Genomic DNA, 14064 nt, shown 5'->3' with positions numbered 1-14064 from the left:
GACAAATCGGGCCACAAATATTACATTGTTTTGTAACTTTTTTGATAAATAAAATTGTAAGTAGAATATGTTGTATTTAACATTTAATTGGTTCGAAAGTAAATACATATTCGTTTAAAAAACTAAAAAAAAAATATGACTGATATTGAATACAAAAAATTATACTTTGTATGTCATAAAATAACATAAAGAAAAGTGTCTTGAAATTAATGTTCATAGTCTGTAATAAGGATTCAAAACAAATATATGGGTTGTTGAAAAAAAAGTAGTTATTGTCAAGTTAAATTTTTGGTTAGGTTAAGATGAAATACAGGAGCGTAGTGGCATTTTAAAAGTATGCGATTTTAGGGATCCCTCCACAAGTAGCATGCGTTAAAGTTCAACGGAAGACAATGGATTTGGAAGGCCATCTTTAATCTATTGGTCCTTTTTTTGATCTTCTGGATCCTCTTCGTCAGCTGCCTTCTTTGACTCTACATCCTTTTGTTTCTCTTTTGGATTTATTTGGTCTTTATCCACCATTGACTCTACATCCTCTTGATGAGCTTCTTCAAGATCCTTTCGGTCTTCATCCATTTGATTTCGCACCTTTGGCTCTGTCTTCTTTTTCTCTTCACAATCCTTTAGTTTCCCTTTCTCCTCTGAATTTATTTGCTCCATTTTCTCTGCTGGATCTTTAAGATCTTCTTGTTGTTGCTTTACTTCTTCTACCTTTCGTGCCTCTTCTTCAGCAATCTCCTTTTCCAGCTCCTCAGCAGCTAGCTTCTTCCTGGCCAAAACTTCCTCCCTTAGCTTTTGATCGGCCACTTCGAAATCTGCGCACAAGAGCTCCTGCTCCTTTCGATAGGCGGGCATCCAAGCGTCCAGCGCTTCCAGGAGGGCCGAACGAAAGGGATTCTGCAGCTCCGGGACCTGGAAGTCCCTGAAGAAGGAGGGCGAATAGATGATGTCATCGAACTCCGACTCGAACTCTTCGTCCTTCAGCGGGATCAACCGAGACTCCAGAATTTCAAAGCTATTAAATATTCTGTTAGTAAAGTATATATAATATAATAAATCCAATTCCCACCTGGGCAATCGCTCTCGCAGGTAGCGAACTCTCCTGCCGCAATTATACTCAATGTACTGGCGCGTGTAGTGCATGCTTCTCCCTGCCAACTTGGCATTGACCAGCTTCTTATTGATCGACGGATCAAAGTCCTTGTTCTGCGAGACTCGCAGGAAGAGTATGCCCGCCTCGGCGTCCATTTCGACGACATGGGCGTGCAGCTGCCGGTTGAGCACGGAGCGCCGGAAGAGGCGCGTGCTATCCGGTGGCCAGTGGAGGCCCAGCGGATGGATGTGCGACAGAGTGCCGCGGGCAGCCAGTGCCGGCATATCGGTGAACCAATCGGGCAGGAATCGCAGATCATTCGGCGACATTTCGGCTGCCGAGGCATAGTCCACGTAGTAGATGGACACCCAATCGGCATCCTTTGGCGGAGTGACCAATATTCTGGCTCGTCGCCAGCCTGTCCGGTGTTTTGCAGCGCAAATGTAACCGGCTTTTAGGTAGTAACTTGATACGGGCAACCTGTACTTGGGATCTGCATCGTGGTTATAAAAGGAGCTGGCAAAGGAGATATTTGATTTAGCAGCTGGGCTTTTCCCTATGCATCCACTCACTTGATGTTGGTGTGCATATCTTGCAGCGAATCGGTACCGTGCACCTGGTCCACGAATTGAAACCAAAACTGAAAGGGACTGTAGACCTTGCACACGGATATCTGGATGTAGTCATCCTCCTGGCAGATGTCCTGCAGGCGCATGGCAGGCAGCTTCTTGTCCAGGGCGACGGCATCTCGGGGTCTGTCCACCATGAAAATGGCATCCGTCTGTTTGTTACAGAATTAGAAAACTTGAATAATTGTAATAATTCCAGGAACCGTAATCATTATAGGTGATATAATAGAAATCAATATTTAATAATTATTTATTGATTTTTTTACATTTTACTCCATTTTAATAATTACTTGTTGAGCTTTTTTCAATCGCTTAAAGAATAATTATTATAATTGCGAAAAAAATGTTGATCAAAAAATAATTCTTTTTTGAGCATTATTTTTTTGCTCAAAATATCGCAAAATATCTTCTTCCTCAGAGGTTTCTTTGGAAAAATGTTTACGCAACCTCGACGAACCCAAAAAACCAATTTTTAGATTTAAAAAAAAAGGTTAAAAAATAATGTTTTATATATATGGGAAATATTGCACTTTGAGCGATATTTTGAGCGACAAATAACGCTTAATAAATAATCATTATTTTTTGATTGACATTTTTTTTTGCCCACAATTATAATAATTATTCTTCGAGCGATTGAAAAAAAAACTCCACAAATAATTATTAAAATGGAGTAAAATGTATAAAAATCAAGAAGTAAAAAATCAATGCGCATACAAATTGGTATAATTCGTTTGTTCATAAGCTTTTCCAAGTGGATGATTTTTTTGTTTGCAAAATACATCGATAACACAGGCCAACAGTGTTTTTGGTGCAGCCCTATGGGCATTAAATTGTGTTAATATAGACGGATATAAGCATATCTGCATACTTAGTTTTCGAGTTTAACGGGTGGTATTTGTGCAATCGCGGTTTGAAAAAAGTAGCAACATTTTATATTTTCATTTAAGATATCTTCGAGGGTCTGTGCTCAGTTGTAATAAAACCTATGCCAAAAAATTGCTTAGATGCCCTTCTACATAATTGCATTTAAGGTTCCATCATTATTTGAGTTAATAAAAGCCTAAGAGCCATTGAAGTAATTTGTTCACCTCTATTTACAACCAACTTGATGCGGTGAACAGGCTTAAAAAAATACAAGGAAAAATATGTGCCCTAAAATATTTTACATGCATCTAGAGGCGTCTTTTCCCGAATTTTTGAGATAAATCCCACTATTGTACTTCGAAAAATGGAATTTATAGAATTTTTTTCGTAAGAATGGGAAAAGTAACAAGTATTTTAGAGTCACTCTTACGTAACGAGTTTGTCGTGATTTTACACAGTAGGCTTTTTAAAGATAACAGTGGCGTCGCCTTAAAATTGTAGTGGGGATTTTTTTAAGGCATATTAACCCCTTAAAAATATAATTTTTCTATGTTCGGCGCCTACTGCTAACCAAATTGAAAGGCACATTTTTACGAATGTGTCAGATATTTATGTAAAATGGGATTTAAAAATAGTTGTTACTTTTTAAGTTCTTACGAAAAAAATTCTATAAAATCCATCCTTCGACGTACAATGGTCTTATTTGTCTTAAAAATTCGGTGAAAGACGCCTCTAGATCAGCGGTCGGCAGCGTCCTATTAAGTGAGCATAGGGAATTGCTCTGCTCACACGCTGCCCCTCACGGACACTGTAAAACAGCAGTCTGTACACACACATCAATGAGCTGCCCCGTGCAAATTACTCACACAAATATAAAACAAAATGTCATCGTATGTGTGTGCCGACCGCTGCTCTAGATGCCTGTAAAATATTTTAGGGCACATATTTTTCCTTGTATTTTTTTAAGCCTGTTCACCGCATCAAGTTGGTTGGGAATAGAGGTGAACAAATTACTTCAATGGCTCATAGGCTGTGATTGACTCAAATTATGATGGAACCTTAAGTGCAATAATGTAGAAGGGCATCTAAGCAATTTTTTGGCATAGGTATTATTACAACTGAGCACAGACCCTCGAAGATATCTTAAATCAAAAAATTAAATGTTGCTATTTTTTTCAAACCGCGATTGCCCAAATACCACCCGTTAAACGCGAAAACTAAGTATGCAGATATGCTTATATACGTCTATATTAACATGTTTTAATGCCAATAAGCCTGCACCTTTTAATAAAGTCCATTTTGTTGACCTGTGTAATCATTATTTACGGTCCCTGAATAATTCAATTCCCTTTACTAACCACACAGCTGTCTGGAATCGCCACACGGTAGTGCGCCCGTTGTATTAAGTCCATCATTCGCTCATCCGCCTGTCCCTCATCCGAATCCTCAGGATGTCCAGCATCCTGGGCATCTTTGGCATCTTTGACATCGCTTGCAAAGGGATTTTTCCCCACCAAAGCCTCGTCATCGCTATCGGGAAGGTAATCAATGGGCAGCTGCTCGGCGGGTTCCTCGGTCACTGGTTCAGGTTCCTCCCGTATCTGATCCCCAGGCAGACCGACAGTCGTGCTTAGCCATTCCTTCATGTAGTCCTGCTTGCTGTCGGGAATTAGGTTCAGGGTCCAGGTATTCAGCCTGATCTTTGGGCAGGGAATCAGTGGCTCCATGACATGGAATTCTTTATTGCCGGCGGGAAGAAGAAAACCCACTTTTTTGTAATTATCCTGGAATCCTAATAGACTGGAGTGCGAGGATGCAGGACCGGGATCGCTTAGGTGATCCAGCTGAAAAAGGGATTACAATGATTTCGGTGCTTTAGGAAAAATCCTTCTTGCTCTACATACCTGGCTAATGGGTTTATCATCGTCACAAGGCAATTTTTTATTCACTTCCTTGTTATTCTCCTTGGGATCTTGAGTTGTAGGACTTTTAGGATCCATCTGAAAATGGAAATTTACTGGAGAATGTTTCGGTAAACAGTAAACTAGAATTCCCACCTGGTTAGGCGGTTTCTGTTGGTCACATGGCTCCTGCAAAGTTATATTAGCTTTCTCGTTATTTTTCTTAAGATCTTGAGGATCCTCAGGCTCCATCTAAAAGTGGGGAATAGCTGGAAATAGCTTTGTTCAATAGTAAAATGGAATTCCCACCTGGTTAGAGAGTTTCTCTGGGTCAAGTGGCTCCTGCAATGTTATATTAGCTTCCTTGTTATTGTCCTTAAGTTCTTGAGGATCCTTAGAGGCCATCTGAAGTTGGAGATTAATTGAAAAATGTTTCGGTCAACATTAAACTAGATTTCCCACCTGGTTAGTGGGTTTTTCTTGTTCAAATGGCTCCTGCAATGTTATATTAGCTTCCTTGTTATTGTCCTTAAGATTTTGAGGATCCTTAGGATCCATCTGAAAATGCGAATTAGCTGGAGAATGCTTCGGTAAACAGTAATCTAAAATTACCACCTGGTTAAAGAGTTTCTCTGGGTCACATAACTCCCACAAAGATATATTCCCCCTTTTCGGATTGGACATGGAGAATACATGATCCTCAGGAGGCGGTCCCAACTGATAGGGAATATAAAAATTGATGGATACTCAAAATAAGCATGTTCTTAGGATTACACACCTTTTTCGTGGGTTTTCTTATATCAAAAATAGACAGTCTTGACGGTTTCTTGTTATTAGGTTTGGGATCTTGAGAATATGTATTATCTTTGGGATCCATCTGAAAATTGTTGATTAGCTTGAGGATGCTTCCAGTTAAATGGAATTCTCACCTGCTTAATGGGCTTTTTCACATCACATGGCTTTGCCAAATCGGGATTCTTCGTTTCGGGGGTAATCTTAAAGGCCAAATTCTTGGTATTTGTTGGTATAAACTTAATTCCAGCAGACTCACCGGCTTTTTGACCGCATTTTCGTCAACTTTGACACTCAAATCCTTGGAATCCATCTGCAGAGGATGCACTGTGGCGCGTAGAGATGGTTTACTTTGAGTGGCTTTCCCGTGGAGCTCCGGATCCCGCCGCACCATTAAAACTTGCATTTTCAGTCTTTCATTCATGTGGAATATATTTCTGGGAAATTCGGCAAGTTTTGTTCCCGAATTAACTGTAAATTTGAAGCGCCGCTATTTATCAGTCCGGCAGCACTGGCATCAGTGATGGGCCAAGGCACAGGTGTGTGCAAACTGGCGATATATCGATATAAATAAGTTCGTCTATCGGCTGCGTTTGTTTACGCACGTGTTGCCGTTTTTTTTTAGTTTTATTTAATTATTTAAGAAAAAAGGCATATATTCCGGCCAGAAAATGGACAGCGAGGGCGACGACTACGAGCTGACCGGCTCCGAGCAGGAGTACGATGCGGAGGAGCGCGAGATTCTGGAGGATCTGCGCAAGCAGCGCAAGAAGCGCCAGCAGCAGGATCCCGTCCAGGAAGTCCTGGCCTTCAGCGATGATGAGGATGAGGAGGATGACGACCAGGAGAAGGACGACGATGTGGCGGATCTGATGCGGGACAGCGACATCGAGGGAGCCGAGGACGACGACCGGGATCTGCCCAACACAATGGACTGGGGCAGCAAGCGGAGCACCTACTACAACACGGACTTCGTGGACCAGGACTACAGCAGCTACAATGCCCAGGAGGAGGAGGAGGCGCGCGCCGAGGAGGAGGAGGCCAAGAAGATCCAGTTGCGGCTGGCCAAGCGGCTCAGCGAGGCGGATTTCCAGCTGGACGATGTCGAGGCGGCGGCAGAAGGCAGCGATGATGAAAAGGATAAGGATAAGGAGGCGGTGACCAAGGTGACCACCGATCTGACCGGTCTGACGGCCCGTGAGCGCCGTCAGCTGCTGCAAAAGGACTCCCCCGAGTTCATTGGCCTCACCCAGGACTTTCAGAAGCATCTAAACGAGGTCAAGGATCTTATAACTCCCGTTCTCAACTATGTAAGGAACCACAACGTTCCCCTGGTGCCGGCCCTCAAGTACGCCAGCCTCTATCACACCACCCTGACCACCTACTGCTCCAACGTGGCCTTCTATCTGCTGCTGAAGGCGCGCCGGAGCAGCGTCAAGTTCCATCCGGTGGTCAAGCGGCTGGTGCAGCTCAAGCAGCTGGTGGAGCAGCTAGCGCCGCGCTACGAGGAGTACATACGGCCGCAGCTGGAGGCGCTGCTGGAGCGGATACAGGACGGCGATGCCTTCACTGTGCTGGATGTGGCGCAGCGCAAGGCCAAGCTGCAGATCTTGAACAAGTACGGAAATGGGGAGGAGGCGGAAGAGAGCGAGGATGATGAGGAGGAGGAGGCGGAGAAGGATGAAAAGGAGCTAGATGGCGAGGAGGAGGAGGATCAAGAGGACCCAGAGCTCGCGCGACGCGGCATCACCTACCAGATGGCCAAGAACAAGGGCCTCACGCCGCACCGCAAGAAGGAGCTGCGCAATCCGCGCGTCAAGCACCGCGGCAAATACCGCAAGGCGCTCATCCGGCGCAAGGGAGCCGTGCGCACGGTGCGCAAGGAGCTGCAGCGCTACGGCGGCGAGATGTCCGGCATCAAGGCCTCCGTCACCAAGAGCGTCAAGTTCCGCGTTTAAAATCTAAATCTAAATCTAAATAAATCAAATCAAATAATTTTTTCTTTTTAATCAACTCTGTTTTTGTACATTTTATTTCGGTTTCTGGTACGTTTTTTTAAATCATCAGGGCTAACATTTATAAAACTTGCTTATATTCATACATTTATCTCTTCTTTTACTTGGTTAACATTTTCAAACCAATTAATGAATCGCCAAAAATCATTGTCTTGTGTTTGTTTCATTTTGTACAAGTGTTTTTATCTTCACTTTGTGTGGCCTTAAATCTTACAATGTAAATTCCGAATATTCGTCCTTGAATACAAACTAATTGCTGGCTCAGCCGGAGGGATTATGACCTAATCCTTAAGAAATAGCTTGCGGAAGTCATCGTTTGACTTTGGCGCAGCAGCCACTGGTTCTTCCTCCTTTTCCTTTTCCTCCACGGGAATGGCGGATTTGCCATTAGCCTCTGGCTCAGTGGAGTCCTCGGCGGTCGAGGATCCATCCAAGGGGACCTGCAGCAGGCGACGCTTCTTGGCGGCCACCTCCTGGCGCACCAAAGTCGTGGGTATCAGCGAGGTGGGCACGCGGCGCTTGGGCGCCACACTGGGCTTGTTAATATCAGCGGAGCCCCTCGGCGGTGGGTTTGATATGGCAACGGATATCTAAGGTAGTTAATAAATATATAAAATAATATATAATACTAGAACCAAAGAGCTTCACTCACATTCATCCCCTTCAGCAGTTGACCATCGCGTCCAGCCACCGCTCTTTGAGCTTCTCCCGGCAGCTCAAACTCCACGTAAGCAATGCCCTTGAATTGTTTGTTTCTAATCGAAGAAATAAATATATATATTAGCTATTAATTCAATAAAGTAAACCCCAAGACTTCCGACAACGTCATTAAAATCATCTCATTTCTCGAAAAAACCCAAATGAAATTAAAAATCTAAATTCAAATAATAAATAAAAATGTATCTAATTCAACTCAATTCTCAATTAAAATTAAAGAATTTCTAAAATCACAATAAAAGTAGAAATAAGTAATATTAGGTAAAAAATCATAAAAACGTAAGAAAACAAATAAAATAATCAAAATAAAAATAAACAAGAAAGGAAGCTAACTTCGGCAAGCCGAAGCTTATATACCCTTGCAGATCATTCTATTAATTTACAAATCGCAAAAATGTTAAATTTCTTATTATTTCACATTAATTTTTCGATCGTTTCTATCACAGCTATATGATATAGTAGTTCGATCTTTTAAAAATTAAAATCGAAATTCAGAAATATTTCAAAATAGTCATATCCCAGAGTAGAAGGAAATGTAATAAAATCCAACAAAGATATAATTTTTTTCCCATTAATTTCCATTTAATTTTTCGACCGTTCCTATGGCAGCTATATGATATAGTGATCCGATTTAAAAAACAAAAAAACCGAAATTCAGAAAAATATAAAAAAAAATATTCCTAAGAGTAGAAGGTAAAATTTTAAAAAACACCGGAGCTAGAATTTTTTTACGTTTTTTTTTTATCCTTCCTATGGGAGCTATAAGATATAGTTTTCCGATCCGGTTGGTTCCGACATATATACTACCTGCAAAAGAAATTCGACTTTTACGAAAGTTTCATCCCGATAGCTTTAAAACTGAGAGACTAGTTTGCGTAGAAACGGACTGGCAGACGGACGGACAGACGGACAGACGGACAGACGGACATGGCTAGATCGACTCGTCTAGTGATGCTGATCAAGAATATATATACTTTATGGGGTCGGAAACGTCTCCTTCACTGCGTTGCAAACTTCTGACTGAAATCATAATACCCTCTGCAAGGGTATAAAAAGTATCTAGTATATAAGAATGAAATGTTAATAGTTCGCTAATTTAATGATTTTGAAAATTGTTAGCTTTTAAGTATTATATAAAAATGTAATAAGCAATTTTTTGTCAAAGTGACTAGCGCAATAATAATAAGCTTACGCTTGTAGCGCTAGGATATTATATCAATAAAAATTAAAAATAATAAATTAAATTCGACACCTTGAAAAAGCCCAAATTAAGCTCAAAATCTAAATTCACAAATATACAATAAAAATGTATCTAATTCGAAACCTTGAAAAGGCCCAAATTAAGCTCAAAATCTAAATTTACAATTATTAAATAAAAATGTATCTAATTCGACACCTTAAAAAAGCCCAAATTAAGCTCAATATCTAAATTCACAATTATAAAATAAAAATGTATCTAATTCGACACCTTGAAAAGGCCCAAATTAAGCTAAAAATCTAAATTCACAATTATAAAATAAAAATTCGAAACCTCAGACGAGCTGAAGGCCTTGGCTGCTAGAGCTCTTAATCTTAGTTAGCTTATAGTTTGCTTTATATAAATAAATTCAATTAAATAAACCCTAAAACTGCAAACTCACTGCTTGTGCACCAGGCGCACATCCTTGATGTTGCCAAAGGGCGAGAACAGCTCGTGCAGCTCCTCCTTCGAGCAGGCGGGATGCAGGTTCCTCACAAAGATCTTGTTGATCTCCAGATGGGCTGCAACAAAATAGCAGATTTAAGTGAATGAAACTGGCGCCTAAACCTTGCGACTCACGCGAATACTTAAAGTTAGATTCCCGGTTCTCCGCTGAAGGATTCGTTTCAGTTAGCCTAGTAGCTTTCGTTGCAACTTCCGGTGATTCAGTTCTGGGAGCTGCTTTGCCCAGTGGCCTCTTCCTTACCAGCGGAGGCTGCTGCTGCTGCTGTTGCTCGTGCGCCTGACGACGTCGCTGCTCGCGATTCAATGGCTGCTGCTGCTGCTGCTGGCGAGGAAACACCTGCTGGGAGTTCGGCTTCAAGCGGGAACGCGGCTTCATGTATTCCGCTGGCAATTCGAGGGCCTGACAGGCGGCTATGGACTCGTAGGTGCCGTAGCAGCGTTCGTAGCGTCGATACAGCTCCTGCACCATCAGGCCATCCTCCAGAGCGGGCTGGGTTAAAGCCTCGCGCAGAATATCCCTGGTGCCCTGGCCGGCATTGTACTCGCTTTCCATTTGGGCATAGCCCAGCCAAAGCAACCCGCGATGCGAGCTGCCTGGATAGCCTGAAAAACGGATTAAAAGTAATTAGGGCAAACTTTGTAAATTATAAAACTTTTTAAATTTTAATAATTATTCTATCACTCATGATTTCGATTCTTAAGTTTAAAAAGTTTAAAAAGGGTATTAACTAATGGAAATTTCAAAATTTTAATACATATCTTATGTCTTCAGATTTTAATACTTTAATTTTGTATTACCATGTAAAGTATCTGTATAATATTGGTCATTAATTTGATTTGTTATTTACAGCCTTTTGTAAACTATAAAACTTTCTAAATGTTTTGGTTTGCACCTGGGTTCGTAAATATCACTCATTTTAAATATCCCCCAAAAACAAGCCGACTGTGATGAAAATAAATAAATATCAATCACGATACAAAGAAATTCACATCTTTGTTCATTCAAATACATATCGAAAAATATTCATCATGAGTGAGGAAAATAAAATGATGAAAAAGTGAGGACATGATCATTGACAATATTGTCAAAGACAAATAGCACAACAACTCAAGCGTGTTCGATCTATAATGGGCAGAAATAAAGTATTAAATCGGTGGTAGACTTAACAGAAGATACAAAAGATGTAACCTGCGTTTACAAATATATGAATTGCATATTAAAGTCTTGATAATAGAAAAAAGTACTTTAATCCAACTTGGTTAGAAGCATTATTTTCGTTTCTATTTTCCTCATTTTTTTCTCACAAAAAAGGTAAAAAATTAGGAAAATGTTTTGCGGAGAAAGCAGTATAAAGCAGTTGTGATTTTTGTAAGAAAAATATTCATCAGCCCTTATTTTATGGTGACAAATATCACCAGCCTATGTTGAAATTATTTTATTTGAGCAAAATGACAGATTGTGAGGGATATTTTACGAACCCTGCGGGCAAAGTGCCAATGATCTTACCCATTATCTGCCGCCAGATGTGCGCGCCATTGGCCGGACTGGCCAGGTGCGTGTACTCCACCTGGGCCCACAGCTGCAGCACCTCGTAGCGCGTGTCCGCCTCGTCGCCGTAGTGCGCGGACAGCTCATCCCAGACGCGAATGAAGGCGGCGCGCAGGCTGGCCGCCTGATCCTTGTCCCCGGCATTCGTGTTGCGCACGCGATAGGCCAGATAGTCCAGGTGCAGCTCCACCGTCATCGTCATGTCGGGCACAATGCGCTGCAGTATGGTGCTGATCTGCTGATCCACCTCGGGCTGCTCGAAGTCTGCCCGCTCCATCAGGTCAAGGAATCGGTGATTCAGCCGCACGCTGGGTCGACTGCGCACGCCGCGCCTGGCCAAATCCAGGGCGGTGCTGCAGAGGAAGCCTTTGCCCAGGCGACTGGCCCTTTCGGCATTCTCCTCTTCCTCCAACTCCTCGGAACTCCCGCCCTGAATAAACTCGATGTAGGAGAGCCACAGGATGTCGGCTATGGGAAACTTGGACACGGTGCGTTCGAATATGAAGCGAATGATGGCATTCTTCAGGTCATCCTCCAGGGACAGCTGCTGCACCTCGGCCACATGACTCTTGTGGATCTTCGTCCAGTCCCAGTCGCTGTGCTGCGTCTTCATCTCGTCCAGGTGTCGCTTAAAGTCGTCCACAATCGGTTTGATGAGCTGCCGCTGCTCTGGGCTGCATTTCCAGCTGACGCAGTGCTTCTGCAGGAGTTCCTCGAAGGCGGCGGCCTCCTTGGCGTCCTCGATGGTCGCGAGCAGCGGGCGCAGCTTGTCGCCGAAGTCCGGACGCTCCACGTCGTAGTCGGCCAGCAGTTTGGCCCACAGCACATGGTTCTGCACATTGCCCTGGTCCACCAGGTAGTTCACAATGAACTCGGAGAGCGGTATGTCTGGTGAAAGTAAGGATTAATTTAGTTTTTGTATAAATACAAAGGTGCAAAGCTGCACGTGGTTCCTGCAAGCCGTTCCCGAGATATACTAATTTAAAGTTTTTTTGTAGGATCCTAACTTAAAAATTTCATTCACAATGAATTCGGAGAGCGGTATGTCTGGTGAGAGTATGGATTAATTTCGTTTTTTGTATAAATACAAACGTGCAAAGTTGCACGTGCTTCCTCCAAGCCGTTCTCGAGATATACTTATTTAAAATTTTGCAAAATTTGTAAGGATCCTAACTTAAAAAATTCATAGCGCCGTTAAGGAAGCACCAAAAAATTTAAAAAAAATTACTGATGATAACGGAGGCATACTCTACGAAATATCAGAGTTTGAAGAAAATCTAATTTGTAGGATCCTAACTTAAAAAATTCATTCACAATGAATTCGGAGAGCGGTATGTCTGTTGAAAGTATGGATTAATTTGGTTTTTTGTATAAATACAAACGTTTAAAGTTAAACGTGGTTCCTTTAAGCCGTTCCCGAGATATACTAATTTAAAGTTTGGCAACATTTTTTAGGATCCTAACTTAAAAAATTCATAGCGCCGTTAAGAAAGCAGCAAAAAATCTAAAAAAATATTACTGTTGCTAACGAAGGCAAAATCTAATATTCCATATACGCAGTTGAGAAATTCTGACTAGAAGGGGTTTTTCAACTCACTGTAGTAGTAGCCCAGTGCCTTGGCGCACTTCTCCTCGAACTCCTTGCGTTCGTCGGGCGTCTGGGTGACCACCAGGCGGGCCTTCAAGTACTTGAGCCAAATGTGGGCCGGCACAGTGGCCAGCTTTTGCAGGGAGAGCACTGAGGACTCGATCTTCTCCAGGTCGTTGAGTTTGCTGGGGGAAATAGTATGATTATAATATGATTTTCTATGGGATTCCTGGGACTTACAAGGCAATTTCGCTGATGCTGACCAGCTGGCCGAAATGCTTGTTGGGCAGGGCCATCAGATCCTGGTAGGATCGCTCCAGCTGGTTGCCACCGGGAGCATCGATGTCGCTGGACAATTCGCTATCGGAGTCCTCGATCACGCCCACTTCATCGCTGCTGGAGGAGCTGCCCCCCGCTCCGCCCTCCTCCACCGAGGGCTCGTCGTCCGAGGAGATCAGCTCAATGGTGGTCATATCCTCGCCTGTTGATCCTGGCCAGTTTTGGCGCAGTTCCTGCTTCTTTGGCGGCTCCTCCTCCTCCTCCTCATCGTCGTCGTCGTCCTCGATCTCCTCTGGCTCCTCCTCCTCTCCCTTTTGCTCCCTTTTCGGGGAGGCGGTCTTGGCCTGGTCGGGAATCACTATCAGATCGTACTCATCGTAGGTATCGTCATCCAAATCCTGCACCGGCATCTCGTCCAGCTCCTTCTCCAGCTGCCTTTCCAGCTGCAAGTGTTTGGTTAACTACTTTGATTCCCAGGAATCCCTGTAAATCCGACTCACCTGCTTGTCGCCGTCCATGATCTCTGTGCTTTGCTAGCCGGAAAACTCTTCGAATTTCCTCTTTAAACTGATCTTTTCCCTGGAAAAACGGGCGAATAACAAACAGAAAGAAAAACAAGACCCCCACTGCAGGGTTGGCCAAACAAATATCGCGCTATTCGATACTTTTGAGCTCTCCACTTGCAACTCCTGTCGACCACTGCACTTTTCGCCGCGTAGCCAAATAGCTTTGGTTTCCGTGACAGTAGGCTTTTCTTTCAAAAAACGAATTAAATTCAAGTCAAATTCATTTTCAGTTTCGGGTTGCTTAGAGGTGGGAAAACAGCGATTGCTGGGAAATATCGATAAACATAACTGGTTTGTGTCTTAGCTTAGCGGAGCTACACACCTATCGTAGCACGGACACCCACCTTTTGGTATATTTTTAGCCCA

General features: G+C 42.8%; 3 protein-coding genes across 4 annotated transcripts; 1 reads left to right on the top strand and 2 right to left on the bottom strand.

Moving 5' to 3' along the window:
* Positions 1-85: 85 nt before the first annotated feature.
* On the bottom strand, positions 86-5797 carry LOC138913957 (uncharacterized). Of its 2 annotated transcripts, none has more exons than XM_070219350.1 (12): positions 5539-5797; positions 5417-5482; positions 5266-5364; positions 5100-5204; positions 4950-5045; positions 4797-4892; positions 4644-4739; positions 4491-4586; positions 3945-4430; positions 1666-1874; positions 1070-1609; positions 86-1015 (listed from the first exon to the last, which is right to left on the bottom strand). In XM_070219350.1, exons 1-12 carry the CDS (start codon positions 5701-5703, stop codon positions 418-420), a joined length of 2652 nt encoding a protein of 883 aa, XP_070075451.1. In that variant the 5' UTR covers positions 5704-5797; the 3' UTR covers positions 86-417. The 2 variants fall into 2 exon arrangements, with proteins under 2 accessions (XP_070075451.1, XP_070075452.1); XM_070219351.1 differs by having other exon boundaries at positions 88-1015; positions 5103-5204.
* A 44-nt stretch (positions 5798-5841) lies between these two features.
* Sas10 (UTP3 small subunit processome component Sas10) lies at positions 5842-7288 on the top strand. The gene has a single exon (XM_017153766.3). The coding sequence runs from the start codon at positions 5951-5953 to the stop codon at positions 7235-7237; it is 1287 nt and encodes a 428-aa protein (XP_017009255.2). The 5' UTR covers positions 5842-5950; the 3' UTR covers positions 7238-7288.
* Positions 7289-7299: 11 nt separating this feature from the next.
* Rnp4F (RNA-binding protein 4F) lies at positions 7300-13953 on the bottom strand. Its single transcript, XM_017153765.3, has 8 exons — positions 13633-13953; positions 13094-13575; positions 12863-13038; positions 11224-12153; positions 9831-10319; positions 9652-9772; positions 7947-8049; positions 7300-7884 (listed from the first exon to the last, which is right to left on the bottom strand). The coding sequence occupies exons 1-8, from the start codon at positions 13648-13650 to the stop codon at positions 7576-7578; spliced, it is 2628 nt and encodes an 875-aa protein (XP_017009254.2). The 5' UTR covers positions 13651-13953; the 3' UTR covers positions 7300-7575.
* Positions 13954-14064: the final 111 nt, after the last annotated feature.

Source organism: Drosophila takahashii, chromosome X (genome assembly GCF_030179915.1).
Source record: "Drosophila takahashii strain IR98-3 E-12201 chromosome X, DtakHiC1v2, whole genome shotgun sequence".
Taxonomy (NCBI): Eukaryota; Metazoa; Arthropoda; class Insecta; order Diptera; family Drosophilidae; genus Drosophila; species Drosophila takahashii.
The sequence above is the reverse complement of the archived record's forward strand: the minus strand, read 5'-3'. Positions and strand labels throughout refer to the sequence as shown.